Source organism: Lutjanus erythropterus, chromosome 23 (assembly GCF_056507025.1).
Source record: "Lutjanus erythropterus isolate fLutEry1 chromosome 23, fLutEry1.hap2, whole genome shotgun sequence".
Classification (NCBI taxonomy): Eukaryota; Metazoa; Chordata; class Actinopteri; order Lutjaniformes; family Lutjanidae; genus Lutjanus; species Lutjanus erythropterus.
In genome coordinates this window covers 2,283,635-2,301,656 of record NC_139339.1, presented here as the reverse complement: position 1 = coordinate 2,301,656, position 18,022 = coordinate 2,283,635, and the positions used below count along the sequence as shown (strand labels likewise).

The 18,022-nt window shown below is 38.0% G+C and overlaps 2 protein-coding genes across 2 annotated transcripts in view; both read right to left on the bottom strand.

The window, feature by feature from the left end:
* The window catches only part of LOC146305283 (uncharacterized), a 78,898-nt gene that overhangs the window by 28,788 nt on the left and 32,088 nt on the right, over window positions 1–18,022 (bottom strand). The gene's annotated exons all lie outside the window — the stretch shown is intronic.
* LOC146305287 (uncharacterized) lies at window positions 577–16,364 on the bottom strand. Its single transcript, XM_084713073.1, has 14 exons — window positions 15,127–16,364; window positions 14,000–14,398; window positions 13,407–13,469; window positions 12,503–12,571; window positions 12,260–12,334; window positions 10,231–10,306; window positions 6,873–6,937; window positions 4,112–4,162; window positions 3,768–3,830; window positions 2,530–2,790; window positions 2,178–2,423; window positions 1,780–1,965; window positions 888–968; window positions 577–614 (listed from the first exon to the last, which is right to left on the bottom strand). The coding sequence occupies exons 1-14, from the start codon at window positions 15,284–15,286 to the stop codon at window positions 577–579; spliced, it is 1,833 nt and encodes a 610-aa protein (XP_084569199.1). The 5' UTR covers window positions 15,287–16,364.

The window sequence follows — 18,022 nt, the reverse complement described above, 5'->3', positions numbered from 1 at the left end:
CGATTCTTGTCTTTTACTAAACGTGCCCAAGTAGTTTCGGAGTCTAAACTTAACATGCATTATGTTTACCGTGTGTTAAAAGTGCTTTTTGGCAGGATATAGTTCACCTGTTAAAGGGCACCTTGTGCATCAATATGACAGAGTGAGGGGGGAACCCAAGAGCCGGGATGAGAACGTGTTGTAACCTCACTTTAATGTTTTAGCCACCTTCCATTAGCTTACCTTTTTCTATGGGAAACATTTTCTGCTATCTAATGGAAATACTGAGGATACAAACATATTACAACAATAACTGAGTACAGCATTAACTTTGTCAAAACTAGCTCTCAGTCTAAATATACTGCTGACATTTGCTGATACTGGATTTATAAAATGTCAATGTCAATGTCAATAAAAATGTAATTTACATCACAACTCAGTTCATTAAAATACTGGAGTAGCAATGGGAAGACAATTAATACATGAGGTGATGCAAAATGACATTTGAATCAAAACATGTTTACAACATGAAAAAAAAAAAAGACTGTACTGGGTCACTGAAACATCACTGAATGTGACTATTACTTCCTCTGTCCTTCAGGTGTCTGCTTTCTGTGGCCTGTAAGACATGTCATCTGCAAGTAAATACAAATACTGAGAAAAAAGCTGCTCACAGAAAGTTATTTGACCTTATCTTTATTTATATCTGGTACAACCTGAAAAAAGATTAATCTAAAAAAGATCCAAGGAGTTGAACTGACAATGTGTACATAGCTTCTCAATTGTGTGACCAGTTCAGACCTCATGTCCAACTGCAAATAAATTCACTTCTTCAGTGGTGCAGGATGGCCATAAATACAGTAATTACTAAAATATTTGAGGAAACAGATGATGTGTCAGTCTCTTACCTACAGTGTAGTAAACTGTAGAATAGACAGCGCTGTCCTCTGGTAGATATTGCATGGTACTTCCTTCAAACACTGTTGGTTCTGTTTGAAAAGAAAGGAAATGATGTCAGCCTGTTGTCTGTCTGTCTGTCTGTCTGTCTGTCTATCTTGTATAGTCACAATGCTAACATGCTGAGGCAAATAATGTGTAATGTTTACGATGTTCACCATCATAGTTCATCACATTAGCATGTTAACATTTGCTGATTATCAGCTCTAAACACAGAGCACAGCTGAGGCTGAGTTTTCCAAGTATTTGTTCATAAACCAAACTACTGAACACATTTATATTCTGACCTGATGCTGGAGATAGATGAGAGGTTAGGAAATCATAAAAATAATTACACTTTATCAAGATAAGGACACAAATGTGTGTAGCAAATTTCATGGTAATCTATCCAACAGCTGTTACATATAGATAGGTATTTTATACTAAAAAATACAGATGGCAACCTAATGTTAGCACTAGAGGAAAAGTCATGGGATCGACAAAGCCATTAGGATTTGTTCTCTGGAAACTATATATGTCTGTACAAAATTACATGGCTATCCAGCCCATAGCTGTTGAGATATTTCAGTCTGGCCCAAAGTGGTTGACTAACTTCCAGACACACTGACATTGCCATCCATAGTGGGTGAGTAAGAGGATTTATTTAAGCTTTCTTATTTTCTGCAAATAAGTTGAAGCAGATGTGACACCTTTAAATTTAAATATACATTATTACATTAGTTTGACATCCATGATGTTGCCAACATAACCTACATAAAGTAATGAAATTAGAACTATAACTTTCCCCCTGCACTTAACTCAAGGACCTTAAACATCAGTTAGTGCAGCAGTGAACAAACAAACCTTTGCTGGTGTTTCCTTCAGTTTTGTCTTCTGTACTTATGTGTTTTCTGTAGTGTAGTATTCCCAACACCAACAGCGGCAGGACCAGCAGTACAAGCAGCGTGAGATCAATGGACGGAGGATGAGGAGCTTCTTCATGAGGCTCTGAAGCTTCATATTTTACCTTTTTGCTGCAGTGTTTTGATCCTAATTTGAGGACAATGTAAAGCATGATATTAAATATATTTCAGCCATTCAAGCCAACATGTTTCAGTACTAAACACACTTATATTTTATCAAGGGCCACATGACCTTCTGAACAACACAACTTGACCTTAACACATTTGAAACCATTGTCTACAATGCACAAAACAATTCCTGTAAGTTATACTTCATTTTTAAACACTATTCTGTCTCACCTCTGACAGCCAACCAGCTCTCTGGTGATTCTCCAGCTCCAGAGATGTTACACTTATAAAGGCCTTCATCTGATGAGGAAACATTGTAGATAGTCATGATTCCTCCATAGGCAATCCAGATACGGACGTCATCTTTATAGAAATCAGCGATGGAGTCGGCAGAACTTCTCTTGTTGTTGCAGTGCAGAGTCACATTGTCTCCCTCAATCACCGGCAGAACAGGACTCTCCAAGACTACAGAACCAGCTGAACAATGAGTAAGAAATATTTCCATATATGTTATGATTTCATGGACCAGATTTCTGACTCTAAAATAAACTGGAATATATCTTAAACTGCGAGCAAAACATACCAGTGACAGTAATGTTGACAGCATTGCTTCTCTGCCTGTCTCCATCTTCACACCAGTATTCTCCACTGTCTGATGAAAAGGCTGGTTTAATGGTGCCAGATCCTGCTGATGTCACCCAATATGAAGTGTTTGTTGGAGCTGTTTCCTGGAGTGTCCTCATCACTGTCCATTCAGCTGAGCCATTAAACTCACAATGAACAGAGATGGACTCGTATTCATAAAACTGCAGTCTGTTTGGGTCAACACGAGGAAAAGCTGCACCTGAGAAAAAAAATGTGAGGTAGTCATGAAACACAAGTAAAAACAAAGGATAAATTTAAAATTAGTAAAAAATCACAACCTTGATTCATACATCAACGTAATCTCATTTTGAAATGACAAAGATTAACTCACTCCTAATCCCCTGCCATGCTTCATGTGTGTTTATTTATTTGCTCTGGAATAATCTCAGTTGCTCTATAACTTACACTTAAACAATGCAAAGCAAAACTTGCTATTGATTCAACATTTATGCATGCAACTCAATCAATCTCTCTCATTTCTCTTCCTGATTCACAGCGTTCCACTGTCGGTCTAGTCCCTTACATGTCGAACAATCAGGAAGGAGTTTTCAGGTTTAAAGCCAACTAAGATGTACTCAGGGTCATTATTTCAAGCAATGCTGTGGCATCATCACAAGGCAACGCTATGAATCTCAATAATCACCTCAAACATCACAATAAATCCAATATGATGTAGCAATTAAAAAGAAGAAGAAACAACAAACCAGATCACAAAATTCCAGCCTCCAGACGACGCAAACCTCATTAATGCAAATGTTTTTTAATTTGCACTTGTGCATTGCCATTCTAATTTTTGCATGTTCAGCAGCATTTAAATTAATCACTTTGTTGTAAAGTAAGAGAGAAAAAGAGACTGAAGTATCTGTTGTTACAAGAGTAAGTTTAAGTTTGGGCGCAAACACTCAAAGACCTCTAGCTGGTTATGCACGTTTTGGCAGCACATAGAACCCAACACACAATCACTGTAGCTCTGCACGTACATGGAGGAAAATAGACTTAAACACCTGGTTGTGTTTCTTTGCCTATATTACGATTAAAATGTGAGCCATTATGTTGCCTGTGTAAACAACTTTACAGATTAAAATAGGAACATTTTTTTCAGTAGACATGTGTGAGACTGAAAAAGACATATATTCACATTTCAAGCTTAAGTTTTACAACATCAGTACTCCTTACCATCTTTTTTAGCAGAATAACTGTTTTCAACTTGTGCAACCAGCATCATCAACAGATTGATCACTGGAGAGACAAAGACAGAAGGCTGAGCATGAGACATAGATATTAATTTGTGTTGGAAACTTGTTTTTTACTGTTGTGTTTAGTTACACCAATTCAGTATATTAACAAGTATAGTATAGTATAGAGTATTTTATTAGGGCTCTAACTTTAAAATAATTTTTCAAAAGCAGCACCAACAAAGACCTATCTATCACTGCCAAAATGTATGTTGCTAATAAAACAAAATTTCACAAAACTCAAAATTCAGTTTATGTATTACTTGAAATCGACTCAGTACTCACACAGTCTGATGCAGAGAGCTGTGACCTCCATGGTGTCTTGCTGCTGACCGTCTGAGCATCAGACAGTAATAGAGACGCGGTGAAATGTAGGTGAGAACCTCCCCTTCCTGTGGAGCTTATTTTAGGCGTTGTTGCAGCAGCAGGTTTGAGTTACGTGATGCAGAGACAAAAACACAAGTGTGAAGCGTGAGATAAAATTTGAGTTATAATCAGAGTGATGCAAGGGAAATGGCATTTCCCTTTTTCCAATGAACGCAGGAGATTTTTTTGTCATTTGTCATTTTGCCATTTTGTCATGCTCCTCTGTGTCTTATATTGGTGCACAAGGTAACATGTAATTGTTGTGAAATGGTCATAGTTTGGGTAGATTTAGGCACAAAAACTAGGATTAGGATAAGGCCATGTTGAGGTTACAATACCTACATTATGTGATGTCACTACAGTAAGATGACACATGGGGACAGAAATCCCAGTCTACTTTGTGAAAGTGCTGTGTTTCCTGGACATCATGATAACAGGAAGAGTGGTTCAATATGTTTCCTTTCAGAGCTTCATGATAGTGTGATGTGATGCTTTTAATGTGAAGCAGCATCACTATGAACAGTTGGGTTAGCATTAGCATTGACTTTAGGCAGCTCTGATACAGCTCTAATACAGTGAACAGTAAAAAATGAGGCTGATATAAATGAGATTCAATTACAGTAACTCTGCACTTTATGTCGTGATGTTTTCTGTTAATCCTGAGTAAGACAGCAATTTGAATCCAGTGTGGGACTGGCAGACCCTGCCACTAACAATGGATGCTATCAAATAACAAGGTAAATACAGAATGTAAATACAGTGAATGGCTATTAATGAAAAAAATGCCAAGCTTAGTGACCAAAAAATGGCCTTGACGCACCCACTCCGAAATTGTTGAGTCGAGTTTTGAGGATCAAATGAGGACCAAAGCTTTTTTTTCTGCAGCTGCAGTACGTCGGTCACATCAGTGTAACCGTCACTCTGCACAGTAACAGTCTCCTGTTTGATCTCTTCTCATCTTAATCTGTTCATTTGTAGGTGGCACATCTGGTTGGTGTCGATGTCAGTTGGTACCATGATGGTTTAAATTATTTTAATGGTGATGTAATTAACAACAAGCCTCCACTAAACTGTGGTGAAAATGGAATTGCAGGTGAAAAAAAATCCAAAATGCCAGTTGTGTTTTTGGGCGACTTTATAAAACAAACTGCTGATGAAGATAGTACGGTGGCTGACAAGCGCAAAAGCGCGGCATATACAGAAGTGTGCTGCATATAGGAAAACAAATGCAAAAAGAAAACACTGCATATCCAGTCCTACAGTGGAAGTGCTCCAGGCCTCTAGGGGCAGTGCTGAGCTTCTACCCAACAACAGACATATCAATCTATGTTATGGAACAGATGAGGGAGTGAGTGAGAGGAAGAAAGTTATGGTTGGAGTAAAGTTTGAGTCAGGAGAGGCCACATAATAAAGGTGCTTATTCCTTCTTTCTTTCTTTCTTTCTTTCTTTCTTTTAATTAAGGACAAATGAAAAAAAAAAAAAAGAAAGAAAAAGAAAGTCCAACAGAAGGACATCAATCAGACCAGAGAGACACAGATCTATGTTCCAGGTAGAAATAATTTTCTAAATTCATGATTTAATCACTGTTTCTGTAAACAGCTGATGTATAATTTTACTAAATGTGCTTTATCACAATCAGCATGATGACTTGTTTCTTACTTCCGAAACAAAATCAGAAAGCTACAAATTAATTAATTTTAACTTCTGTCCAAAATAACATATCTTCAGAAGAAAAATCCATGCTTCATTGAATTTCTGAATTGGAATCAGAATCAAAAATATTTTAGTGATCCCCACGGGGATGCTCCTTTCAAGAACAGAAAACAATAGTGCAATTAGAAGAGAAAATACCATCTACCAAATATACACAGAGACAAAAAAGGCAATAATAGTTAACAGAATATATACAGTAAAGTTATGTGCTTGTTTTCCCAAACAGTAAGATGCCAACATTATACATATGTATTGTAATAGAATAGAAACAGATATAGAATAAGAAATGTAAGAATTATGTACACAATGTGCATTGTGATACAAAAATATATATGTTTATATTTCAGTGAATTGTGCCCTTTCCCATTCAAAAACATCCCTCTTAATGCAAAAACAGTACTGCATCAAACAAATAAGATATATACTTCAATTTAAAAGGTTCCTGTGTGTATTTGCTAACAGAAACCAATATAACTTGACAAATATAAAAAGAGCAACTCCTAGCAGAGAATGAGAAAATGAAGGACGCTGAGAAGAAAAAAAAAATCATATAACAGAAAAGGATGAAAATAAAAGGTTTTTTGAAAGAAATAATATTTTAGCAAAAATGGGACCTGAGGCACACACTGAGGTGTTCATACACTGTGTAATATTCTGCTGAGGGCAGGCCAATAACTTCAATCAACATTTTAACATTAGGGGGCAGCACTACATAAAGGGTCCTTCATTTAAGGCTGTTGTGAAAGAACAAATAAAGAAAAAAACAAATAGAAAAATAAAAGTGCATTCTTATATATGTGGGAAAATGAGTTCTGAATATTTTGTAATGATCGGTATAAATAGGATATTACTACATAGACAATGGTGGTGTTCCAGTGATAAACTGACAGGAAAGTATTAGCAAATATTTGAAACTGTCCTGAGTGGGTTTTTGGGTAATGTCCAGTCAGGAAACCAGAGACTAACAGAGGGACTGCTCCACAGCGTCCTGGATCAGGCTGCTGCACCGGAGTTGTGGATCAAACTTCGTGCTGAGAGGAGGCAGTGTGCAGGACAAGGAGAGGACTGTGTTTTTACTTAATGATTCTTTGTGGTCTAATACAATCACAACTGACGGACAGTTGTCCCAGATTTTGAACTTTTAATGTGAGACTTTGTTGAACCCTGATGCAAATTCAAAAATGCTCCACATAATTATTTTTCAGGGTGTATATGTGTGCATAAATATGTATCTATTTTGTTTTATATTTTCACCCTATTCCATTTTTAATTTCACTAATCAGCTGTATTAAGTTGTACTTTAACTACCTTTACTTTGGTTGTACAAACCTGTGTTGTATAATTATAATGGATGTCCTTGTGTTTTGAAGTCTTGCTTACTGCTGTGACTGCGCCTGCAGGCTCATCGAGGGGTCATATGTGGGATGTTAGTGGTTTAATATGTTGATGGAAACTGAAGCTGCTTCAGGTCAAACAGCATCACGTTGGTTGTTGACCACAGTGAGTATATTTAAATCCTGCAGCAGCTCCGTTCTTATGAACAGCGTCTTCAGACGTGTGAACAACAGAGCAGACAGAACAATGTGGTTTGTGGTTTGTTACAGTCAAATAATTAATTCAGTTAAAAATACACATTGGTGATGTGACTGAGCCAGAGACTCCAGATAAAGTTTGAGGACACTGAACCACACAAGCATTTTCAAAAGCTGTTAACAGCTTGACTACATTGTTCCATCAATGAACATTTCAAATTATGCATGAAAACATGACAGAAGTTAAATAAACAGTTAAATATTGCAAAAAGAAATATGTATATGTGTGTCGCAATGATGAGACTGTTTATACATACAGCCTTCATACACAATTTTTGATTATATTAGCATGACAAGCTCCCCCGTCTTATTATGAACATACAGAGGCCACGTAATACTTGCTTACATTGGTCTTCTGTTGCTGTTCTTAGGACAATTAAATTACAGACATATTTTTCTTCAATCAGTTTGCCTGGCCCTGAATAGAATAATCTATGAACAAGGATTATACAACATCAGAAGAGCTTTATAAAAAGAAAAACAACAACTATATTTCTGATTTACAGCACAAGTAAAGAGAATAAGCGAAAAAATATCTTGACTGAGCTTTCAGTCACCATGCAATACAATATAATGTCATATTCAATCCATTGTTTTTTTTTTGTTTCTTTTATCCACCTTCTCTGACTCTGACTTGTATGATCAAGGTAAAATTATGCATGTGGGTCTTTGTTTCTGTAAATCACTTAACAATCCTTTGTTTGATTAGAAAGTTCTCTGTGCTTCCTCTTTGCCAGTGAATTTCTCCCTCTGTGATTTTTTTCTGCTCTAGAAACACGACCTCATTCTCTGACCGTAAGGAACCGACACTGAAACCAGACTTTAACCGCTGACTTTTTAAAGAACTGAAACATTTTATACTATCAGACTGGTTTCTGGATGTGATGTCCTGTAATTTGTGTCTGAGTGACACACAGCCAAACAATGACTGTTGTATGACTGTTACTGTTTAAAATAAAGTTACGGTTTTACTCGAGAGGAGATATACTGAAGTGCCAGGTTGTACTAAGTACTACATGCTATGGACTGGAGACCATCAAAAGTCTCTCCACTGCATTATAACCTTTTGCTATTACTGCCTGTGAATGTGCTGCTGGTTTTATGGACCTTGATTAACAATAATTTGTTGATAATGAAAAGACAGCCAAACTTGTGGTTTGCATTGGATTTTAAATGTAACAATACACTTACAATCACATTACCGACATTTTCACAGATCTTTCCATATATCTTGTTTGGACACATTTTTTTTTTTTTACAAACTTCAAAATAAGTAAGAAATTAAAAGGTTACTGTAACATCACTGAGTATGACGGTAGTAAAACCTTGCTAACTAAAACTAAAATACAAAATGATAGCACTGAACAGACCATCTCCTCAGTACTTCAGTCCAGTGCAAGTGACCTGTACAAAACACAAAACAGAGAAAATTAGCGTGCAAGTTACATCAACACTTATTTGGCATGTTTGGCCAGGGACGTTCATCATGTTCACCACCACCAAAGTACAGCTGAGGCTGATGGGATTGTCATGCATTTAGCAAATATTTGGTCATAAATCAAATTATTAGATGATTTTTAATCTTCAAATGACCATGGTTTTTAATCATTAAAACATACCTACATACATGTATATATCATGTATCGTAACAAATCTCACATCAATTCATCTGGAAAACCCAAAATGTCAGCCTCGTGGTGGCATCAGGGCGTGGCCAAAGTTAACAAGTTTCATTGTCTGGGCACCATGACTGTTTGTACAAGATGTCATGTAGATTCATTTGGTAGCCTAGTTGTTGAGATATTTTAGTCTGAAGCAAAGCAGTGGAACTGCCAAACACGACTTCTTTCAATAAGCCTCCACAACAGAGTGAGCACAGTTATATTTCACTGTAAATAAAGTGTATGCACTAGATCAGAAGTCTGCAAGCTGCTGCTCCTGAGCCCTCTGCAGTGGCTTAGACAAAGAAATATATGGAAATAACAGTTATTTTATTTTACATGTTAATTTTCATTTAGCCCTAAAGTGATTCTCCAACTGTATGCCTCTGGGCCTTTTGCTCCAAATTTTGCCAGTGGCAAGTCTTTAGCCTGCCTCAGCTAGCTACGGATGCCAAAACCATAAAAGGAAAGTCTCAGAGGAAAATAGAGAATTTGTAGCCAGACAGACAGATTTTTTTTTCTCTGTCTTTTTTGGCCTTCTGTAGAGTAAAGGTTGCACAGACGCCCTGCACTAGGTCATCATGTCAACCTACAATAAAGTCAAACTGTAATAGGGTTGGCCGATTTAGGGATGATTTAATTGTCTGCAGAGTGACAGTGACTGAGAAGTGATGTGCTCTCATCCAGAGGCACAGTACATGCCCACTCAGTCAGTACTCAGTGTACTGAGCTGGGTGAGGAATTAGAGGGAAACGGCCTGTAGAGCCAGACTCTTTAAGCATCTAACAAAACTTTAACATATAGCCCAACATTTAACTGTAATGCAATGCAAGAGTTTATTGAATAATAGCTGTTAAAATTCACCTTTATTTAGACCTCCAAATATTGGGAGTAGATTTAATTGGACTAATTGTAGATTTAAATGGTTCTATATGAAAACTGTTTCAAAGAAAAAAAAGCCTCACTGCAGCGTGCCAATTGATGACTGCAACAGGAGGAGGAGATGGCTGCAAAATACACGCCATTCATGCCTTGTGGCTGTGTGGGCAAGTACATAAACCTCAATCTTACCTATTGTAGACTGAAGAATAGATGACACTCTCTTCTGGTAAACGTGGCTTGGTACCTGCTCTGGACACATCTGGATCTGTTTGGGAAACAAATAAACTTCAGAATTTACTTTTAGATTTTACTGATGTGTAAAGCAGTGAAATTATTTTATTACTATTAGAGTTTCCATTGTGCTTTTTATGTAGCATCTTTATAATTTGGTGCTGTTTGTTCAGGTTGTTCAATAGTTTGCATGTCTGTTTTTTTAATAGCAATATTCAAAGAAATTTAAGCAAAGAAGTGTGAGAGAAAAACTAAATGCAGCAGGGGTCACAGATCATACAGTTGTAGATCATTTTTAAATGTGTGGTGTGTTCATGTGAAATTCACCTCTTGTACTGTTAGTGAGTACATTAAGGCTACTGTGCTACTTTCAGTCTGTGGCTTTCTCGTGTGGTTTATCATTGAGATGACAAACATATCACCTGCAACCATACGTATGGGAAGGGAAACTGTCTTCTTTTGCAGACAGATGTCTAAAATAACTTATTAACATAGAATAATCAGTAGAATATTGTATTAATGTATAACTCCTCAGCACTATGACACTAATTTACAACCAGTGTTTCCAAGACAGAGTTCTGAAATTCAAAACATACTAATCAATTTTTAATTACTTAGTTTTTACCTCAACATTGTGTTGGTTATAATTCGGCATTTTACATTACTAAAGACAAACCATGTTGGACATACTTTTTATTTTGCTTTATGTAGGTATTTATGTATTGTAGCTGCCTTTACAAAGTGTGTATTGTTGCATGTAGTATGCATAAAAATTGGGACACACTACTTCCTCATAACATTGCGCCTTGAACTTTTGACCCTCTTGGTCATACACCTTAACCTGACACGCCAGATGGTTTGTTACACAGAACCATTTGGGAAGCTGTCCATAGAAACTGTTTGGGAAAGGGCAGGCACTTTCTAGAAGACGCCTGGCAGGTGATTGGATGAACCACCTGTCATGTCTAACACAGGCTAATTTTAACCGATCAGATCAATTCACCGAACCGAAGCTGATCAGAAGTAGGAAGAACCATCTGTTCCATCAATAAAAGCCCTCAGTGCCATTCCTTGCTGCTTTTTCAATGAAGAAATACTCTCCAGTTCTGATATAACTGATGCTATCACAGAATCTATGCTAACCTCCTCCTGTTTGAGACGAGTCACTGCCATGGACACCTCTAGCTGCTGACACATCTAAAACCCCACGCGTAGCTGCCAGTGGTCCCTCTGAGGACACTGATTGGCTGCACCACCTCTGATGTGGACACAAACAAATAGTTTGGAGTCTGGCAAGATGAACTCTTGTGCGAATACAGCTGCATTGTAAGGTATCAGACACCCAGCACAAAGCATGCTGGCTTGCACACTGCAAAACGTGACTGGATGCGGTAGGACATCCTGGTATTTTTGGCATACTGAATTTGACATACTATGTATTCTGACATACTAAACATACTTTTTCTGGCATACTAAACAGTATGGCAGTATGGGTATTAGAACGTGCAGTTTTTTCAGCTGTGATGCTCTGCTTGCTATGATACAGAATATCCACTTCATTAACATTAATTTATGCAAGCACCTGATTTCCCAGATATTATGACCTGGAAAAAGGGAAGGCTGAAGCACACAGGGAGAGAGGTCAGACCCGTTTATGAGATTTTGATGGTGAGGAAGCGTCTCAGTGAGTACCATAATTCAATTTAAGAGCTGAAGTTGGAGTGAGCGCAGTTTAAGGAGTAAAAAGTGACAGTGATGAGCAAAGTGTTTTACCCAAAGTTTACCCAACATTTTCCAACTTTTGGTGACAAAAAATGCCAAACAGTGTTGTCTCGTCTTGTTATGCTGCAGGTATTTGCAGCAGAATGTAAATATGGGCCGTTCTCATTGGAAACATTTAAAAATATGCTGGCCTTAGCATGTGCTGGCCCCTTACTGTGCAAGGAAGTAAACACAAACAGGAAACAGGAGAAGTAATATACATTACCTTTCTTCTTCCTTTTGTGTTGAACAGCAGCATATGTCACATTTTCTGGATCAGCTGTATTATCATCAGCTGATGCTGAAACAAAAATGACAGTTTCTCACATGCTGTTTTGATTTTTCATTGTCAAGCTGATTTATCATAATTAAAAGGGTTGACTGTACATGTATACATGTGCTCCTATGGCATTGTATAACTAAAAAAAATACTAATAATAAAATGAATAAAAACAATATTAAATCATACCTTTCTCCTTCCTTTGTTTTTTGACAACAGCATATGTAGCATGTTGAGAATCAACTACACCGTCCTCACCTGAGAATGAAACATACAAAAGGAAGAAAAGAAAAACAGACATTTGCAGTCATGCTATATTTATCAGAAAAACTACTCAGTGAATTGCACAAAATGAGTTTATAGCCAAGCCAGTGGTCCTCTGAGGCTGTAACTGGAGCTTGTTAACATGCAGTTAAGTGTTAATATGCTAACAATTAGCACAGTTTGTTTATTATGTTACAATGGCATGTTAATATACATACATGTTTAGCATGTTAATATGTAAATGGAAAGCACATTAACATGCAAAAAATGAGCATGGTAACTAACTTTTAGTATGCTAATGTAATATGCTAAAAGGTAGCATGTTAATATTGAATTGTATTCACTCTTTAACACGGTATCTTAATATAATAAACAAACCCAAAGCTGACACTACAGGAATGATGAGTGATGAGTGTAAAGGATTCATCCTCTGAAGACCACGAATATTTGTACCAAATTTCATAGAAATCTATCCAGTACTCGTCAAGATATTTCACTCTGGGCCAAAGTGTCAGACTGACTGAATGGTGGAAATGACCATCTCAAGAATCACATCCAGTGTGGCTAACATCTGTCAGAAAAGAAGCAAGTGCTTCTTTAAGATGCTAATTATGAATGTTGTAGAGAGACATATACAGGTCATTATCGTAAATTCAATCTTTGCCCTTGAACAATAACAAGGTATTAAGACACTAAGCTTGAATGTCTGGTTGCAAAAAGGTAATTGTGAGAAATACAGTCTAATTATAAGGCCACCTTCCTTCCATAAAATAACTTCCATGCTGACAATAATATATCAGTACAATGGTAGATGATTGGTGTTTCTCACCTGAATGGTCTACACGTGTAGGTGATCCTGATGGTGGTTTTCCAGCCAAAAAACAGACCAGTACTGGAGGACATAAAGGGAAAAAATGTCACCAACAGAAAAACTAGAAAAGTAGTGGTGTTTTAAGTATGTTTTTATAAATGATAAAGAAGGTAGTACAGTATCAATCATCATATCAGTCATTTAGTGTTGTTTATAGTCACTCTTGCCTGCTAGAAATTATATGTATCATATTAACAGGAAAACATGAGAAAAGTTCACGGAACAGCAAGTCAGAATATTGATACTGAATGTATCCGTAAAATGTTCACAGGTAACATATGTAATTTGCTTTGGCCTGGAATATGCAATCTTGCAATAAAGTGTCCACACATAGAAATTACACATTATTCAGCATATTAATGGTTATGTTTAGGAACTCACAGCTCTTGTGCAGTGTATTAATATTCAACCAAAACCACAACCTGTCCTTTTAGTGCTTTTGTTGTCTAAATTGAACCACAGACTGGATGCAAATCCCTGTGTCAAAACTCTGGGCTTTGTACACCCATCATCCCTACGACTTCAGTGTAGGTAATAAATACAAGATGTACCTCTGTATTTCCTGCAGAGAAGTAGTCCCATCACCGACAGCACCAGAGCCACCAATAAAACACTGACAACAATCCACAGCAAGGAGAGGAGATCAGTCGAGTGGTGGTGGTGGTGGGAAGGATGAGTCTTGTTGCTGGCTGCTTTAGTTTGATTTAATACAGCCAGCCAGCTCTCCGGTGATTCTCCAGCTCCAGAGATGCTGCACCTGTAGAGTCCTTCATCAGACTTGGAGACATTTTGGATGGTCATGATGCTTTCATAGAAGGTCCCGAGATGGACACCATCTTTGTAGTAATCTGTAATGTGGTTTGACTGAGTGTTCTTGTTTCTACAGTGAAGAATCACATCGTATCCCTCCACCACAGGACGGGCAGGAAAATCAAGGATGACAGAACCAGCTGAACAAGATAACAAGATGTGTAAGTTATGATGTAGTACAAGACAATGCAGACAATGCATGGTGTTAACATCTTATTGTGAGTCTCATGTGTAAAAGAGATCCTGTAGCCTAAATGAGAATCTGTGAACAAACTTTAAAACTGTTTAAAATATTAGTATTTCTGCAGTAAGATGATCTGCTGCTCTGTTTCATATGAAGAGTGCTGGTTTCCAATTCATGTTAAACGCAAGTCCAATGAATCGGATGCATGAGTGAATCGTTACACCCCTAGTAACTACTATTACTGCTTTATTTATACAGGACTTATTAAGGTGCTTTAATGCTGGATTCCCCTTTGTTTTCCTATGGAGAGAGCCACGGCACCCAACTAGCACACAGGACCAGCTGAACAATGTGATAAAAAGAAATTAATGTAAAACATTTATGTTATGAAAACATCACGTATATGCAAGGGTGCAGCACAAAATTCTACACCCTGTACATTGGCATTCCTCATCGGCCCACCCTAAATCCACAGCTAATTATTCTAGTATCTTCTAGACTCTAGACTCTAGACTTCTAGACTCTCTAGACATGAAGGCCCTGTATACTTTTTATTATAGCCCTGAATGTATCTCAAAACTCAAAAAAATGTTGAAACTTGGTGAACTGTAGACATTCTCTAAACGCTTAGTTTAGCTCACTGTATCACTGTGTCAAGTTGAATATATTATTTGCTAAACATACCAGTGAAGGTGATGTTGACAGCAGCACTTGTTTGTCCCTCTGCGTCTTCACACCAGTATTCTCCACTGTGTCTTTCAAAAGTAGGATAAATGGTGCAGGATGGTGCTGATGAGCTCCAGTTCTGAGAATTTGTCGGGGTTATTTTGTTGAGCTTCCTCATCACTCTCCATTCAGACAAGTTACTGAACTCTTCACAGTTTACACTGACAGTCTCATACTCAAAGAACTGCAGTCTGTTTGGAGAAATACGAGGAAAATGTGCATCTGAGACAGAGACACAAAGACAGAAAGCGATCAGCTCAGATAGAGGATACTGAGACAAATCCTTAAAAATGTATTACATGTAGTTTTAGCAGCTTCTAAAGGAGCAGGGTAAACTGGTAAGGAGCCTCTGTTTTCATAGAGCAATGCTTACAATATCTGCTCCACTTTGCACAAGCTACACTGTGACATAATATAATCTCTTTTTTTAAACTAATTAGTTGCTAAGATTGAAACAAAAGGCAAATATCAGCAGTTAGGATCTGACTCAGACTCACATTAAAGGAATTTCTGTTGTTATTAATGTGGCACTTAGTTCGAAAAACAATTCTCAGCCAGAAAGATAATTTTCAAGAATATCACATGTCCAACTTACCAACTTTCTGGGCATGGTAACAGTTGTCAACTTGTGCAACCAGCAGGACTAACACATCTATCACTGAAGGAACAAATGAAGAGATATTTTTATGTTGACAAACAGGCTGTAGTTCTATAGTAGTTATTTGCATGCTGGCTTAAAAGACAGATGAGTAATAGAGTCACAAAAAGTCTCAGTACTCACGCAGTCTGACGCAGAGAGCTGTAACGTCCATGATGTCTCGCTGCTGACTGTCACAGCCACAAACTGAAATACAACTAAAATATCTCGTAGGTCAGAACCTCCTCTTCCTGTTTCAAATACTTCTGGTATTGGTGCAGCTGCAGGTCTGCACTATATATCTATAAATATCTATGAGAAACAGAACTGCTGTAGTGGAAATAATAATCTCATTGGTCTGACCCCAAAAAGACAAAGTGTGCATGCTACAGATAAAAGCAAGGTGATCAACAGAGCCAGAGTCAGCGGAGATATTTTACCAAGACATGAAGCTGCACCAACATTGACTGCTTTAATGAGCCTCCTTGTCTAGTTTGAAATATTGCTGATTAAGTAAGTCAGTAAGAACCACATCTTTTAAAAACAAACCTGATTATCATTAATCTAAATGAATAAACAAATAAATAAATACAGAGATAAATTACCAAATATTATATGTATGATATAATAGGTTAAGAGCTAGCTCACTAGCCTAACATCTGGGTCAAGGATCCGGACTAAATCACCTACCTTACCTTAATGACTTTTTTGCCCACACAATGTCAGTTTAAAATCTATTTTATGACAGTGTTTTGACTGATGTGTGAAAAACTCTTTGAACAAAAGTTGAAAAAATTGCAGAAAAATATCAGATATTTCAGTTGTTCATTAAAATTATAGCTGTCAGTGTAGTGTTTGTAAAAAAACATATGAATTATCGTTCAGATTGTCCACTGTCCTTTATAAGGGACAACAACACAGCACCTGTATCTGACGCTGTCAGAAAGCTTTTGACATGTGGTTAATGCCGTACTATGGTCACTGAGTAAGTTTAGGCACAAGACCTTCTTGGGTGGGTTTAGAAGAAGACTATGTTTGGGGTTACAGTAACTATGTTATGTGTGTCACATGACATCACTAAAGCAACCCACAAGACAAAAGTCACATGACTAAAGTCATAACATGACTGAAGTGTCATGGCTCCACACACTCAGTTCCCCTGCTCTCCCTCTCCTCACCCCACATCAGCTTCATTCTACCTACCTACCGCTCCCACCACAACAGCCCAACTCCACTCACCTGCCAGCAACACTACAGCTCATCTCCAATCAAGCCAGTATAGCTTCCTCTGTCCAGTCAGTCTGCCAGATTGTTCTTTGTTGCTATGGAAGACTTTCTAGCGTTCATCTTCAGACTGATTCCCTGTTTCTGACCCTGCCAGCCTCTGATCTGCCTGCTTTGTCGGTCTCCTGATAAACGTACCATCCTTCCAACCCTGACCACGAGATCTGCCTCGGTGTCTTTGGTTCCTGTCTGTGTGTGGCTGCCTGGCGTTTCCACTTGATGACAACACTTCAGTGTGAGTGTTTCCTCCTGCCCATCTGTGGCTGCCAGTGGCTCAGTGTCTCTCCTTGTTTCACCACGTGTTCTTGTGTGAGCATCTGTTGTGTACTTACCCATCAGCTCATCAACCCCCAGCTTGGTGCCGACCTTTTTCCTGCTTGTTCCTTGTTGGCTCGTCTGCATCCTCTGTCTATTCACCTGGCTCTGGACCCTCCACCTCGTTGACCATATCTCCTGCCCGGTTCCTTCTGGTACTGTCACCTGCTAAGACACAGAAGTGTTTGGGTTTGTGGGCACAGAACATCACTCACGATCCCACTTCCAATTTCAGCTCAGTTCGTCCTTCGAACTGAGACCACAGACACGTTGCATTGACTCTTGACTTGAATATCTTACATTATTCTGTGTTACGCTAGCTGCTCTAGATACTGTGTTGCAAGCATTACAATAAAGGTTATTACCAACTGTTTCCACTGTCCAGAGTGATGCCTAAACACTAAAACCGCCAAGGGATCATTTTTACCCCCCTGGGCATTTTCAAATGCAGGCAACTCTGTTAAAATAAAATGCCTACATCTGTCATTTCATGACTTTTCCTAAAATTGATTTATTAACCATGGAGACCATTTACACCTCAAACCGCCGAGGAGTCACTTTTACCCCCATAGAAACAGCTGTATAGGCTGCGCTCCACATTGGTGCCACACCAAGTTG